This window comes from Aplysia californica, unplaced genomic scaffold, assembly GCF_000002075.1.
Source record: "Aplysia californica isolate F4 #8 unplaced genomic scaffold, AplCal3.0 scaffold00005, whole genome shotgun sequence".
NCBI classification, from domain to species: Eukaryota; Metazoa; Mollusca; class Gastropoda; order Aplysiida; family Aplysiidae; genus Aplysia; species Aplysia californica.
Genome location: NW_004797275.1, coordinates 334699 through 337136, shown reverse-complemented (window position 1 = coordinate 337136; position 2438 = coordinate 334699). Strand labels below are relative to the sequence as shown.

Here is a 2438-nt window from a genome sequence, read left to right as displayed (position 1 = left end):
CACGCACGCTCAGACTGAGTCCGCGAGTAACGAACCTGTCCGTCCGCTCGCCCCAGCTCTACCTGATACTGATAGAGAAAATCTGACACCAGATTACGATTCCACGGACCAAATACCATGTGAAAATCATAAATGTTATTTGAGAAAAAAAAAGCCCTAGGAAGAAGGGCAGAATATGTAGGACAGAATTATTTGAAGATAAATGACCACTCCTACCACAACTAAGCGACCACAATGGTTCCAACATTCTGAAGTCAGAGGTAAAGCTCGCAATTAGAATTAAAAACACCCCATAAGGAAAAGCCCCCCGAATGAAGATGGCATAAACACAGAAATGCTCATCAACAGTTGATTTACGAGTGTGGTCAAGTACCACATTACATACGTACTAGCAGAACAGTTTTCCGCCAGACACATAAGTGCTTTTGGCAAACTGAGGCTGACTTTTAGTCAGCGGCATTTGTTTTCAACGCATTTTTCCCTTAAAAAAATTTATTCATTTTTGCTGAAAGACAAATCCTGTCTCGCTTGTATGTAGGCTACTCCAATACAATAGCGCATGCACAATAGAATCTAGATAGAGGGCAGTGCTACTGACTGAAGTGTTTTTAGGCCATTTCCAAAGAGGGGATATTAACATGTTCTTATGCACAGTAAAACTGAAAATGGGTTGATTTATCAATGTCTTGCTCCTACTGTGCCGGAATAACATTGGGAATAGGGGGAACTGCCGATTTTTCTTTCCTCATCCTTATTATCGTCATTTTTCCTCTACTTCTTTTGTATGTTTGTCACTCTCTTGTGAACTGCTATTTCCGGGGTGCCTTGATAGTCGAAGCAGACTTTGCACTGTTGAGGCTAGAGAGGTGAGCAGAGTAAACCTGATTCCCTGTTTGGACCTCTCTGCTGACATCCACCCCTTGGTGCTTATATGACTATGCAGTTGCGAGCGTCATAAAACCTTACTAAAACAAACAGAAATCTAGATCTAGATCAATTTTGTTTCCAAAAAAAAAGAATGATCTAATTTCCGGCTTCCGGTGAGATGGAGACCCCTCTAACGTTGTTAGCTCGCTTCTGTTTAATTTTTTTTCCTCGTAATTCTACGTCTGAAAGCGGAATAATGCTTTAAAATTTGTCTAAATTCTGCAAAAAATCGAAATTCAGCAGCGCTGTTGATCTGTTTTTCAGGGCCCACGGAAAACTACAATCTCATCTATATATTTGCGTGTGTGTGGCATGGTGGTGAAAATCAGGCACTCGTCAAATTATGATATTGAAGAAACCGTCATTTGTCCTCAGGCAGAAGGGCTAGAAATCAAATGGCCGCTGGATCGGAAAAGGAAAGTACCAATTAAGTCTTTTGCCCTCAGATTTGACTTTTCATTGATTTGTTTTCTTCTGGTTTGGGAAACACATTTATTTGTGGATTCTACTGAAAACATTAATCAAAAGCACAAAAAATGTAAACTTGTTGTTTCCAAGAACATTTAAGTTTAGAAAATCTCCAAACTTTAGCAGCCATTCTCTTGCTAATTTTATTTCTGAAACAGGGCAATCCCCTTCGCAGATGCAAATATCATGACTTCTATTCAGGATAGTTGAGTGTTTTTTCAACAAAAATAAGACGAATGAACATGCTTAAAAATTATACCAATAACTTCATACGACCCAAAATTGATGAGTGCCTGATTGTACCGTGTCATGACACATATGTGCTCAAACTAGTTTTAACAGTTGGCATCGAGGTGTCACCAAGTACTAAAAAAGAAAGACTAAAATGTGTGTTGATCACTTATAAGGCACTGATTTATAAAAAAACCGGTTTAAAATATTTTATAGCACCTGAATAACATTTCTCAAGTTCGTCTCTTTCAAAACAGCTCATCACTGGACAATGTTGCTAAAATCCGAGCTAACAAGATTCCTTGAACTTCCCACATGGGCAAAATTGACCAGTGCTCTACACAAGTTTCCATAGAGAAGAGCTCTTTTCCGTTGAATACAGGATAAGTGCAACGCAACAACCCATTCCCACAGAGAAATGTGTCAGGCTTGTGCTTATGGAAGGCCGGGTGGCTGTTGTCTTTAAAAAAAAAATGTGTTGGTCATCGCAAAAACTTCCTCAAGGGCTTGGCATGAACTGGGGTCATTGCGTGGAAGACGAGATAGAAAACTCCTCCGAGAAGGACAAACAGTGCCATGACAGCAATGAGACTTGACCGGTACACAATGGAGTAGTCGTAAACCTGTGAGGAATAGAGGACTTGATGTGAGTAGACAGTACATTTATCATTCTGGACTTATGGGGAACTTAAACGAAAAATTTGGCCTTAACAAAAGAAGTGGAGAGTGTGTGTGAGTGCGTATGTGTGTGAGTGTGTGAGAGAGAGAGAGAGAGAGAGAGAGAGAGTGTGTGTGTGTGTGTGTGTGTGTGT

The 2438-nt window shown here is 40.2% G+C and overlaps 1 protein-coding gene across 1 annotated transcript in view; it reads right to left on the bottom strand.

The window, feature by feature from the left end:
• Nucleotides 1-1085: 1085 nt before the first annotated feature.
• LOC101846780 (transmembrane protein 218) overlaps nt 1086-2438 on the bottom strand; it is a 12231-nt gene continuing 10878 nt past the window's right edge. The window contains exon 3 of the mRNA XM_005089308.3: nt 1086-2249. Within this exon, the coding sequence (XP_005089365.1) occupies nt 2109-2249 (141 nt within the window). The 3' untranslated portion in view covers nt 1086-2108. The remainder of the gene's footprint in view (nt 2250-2438) is intronic.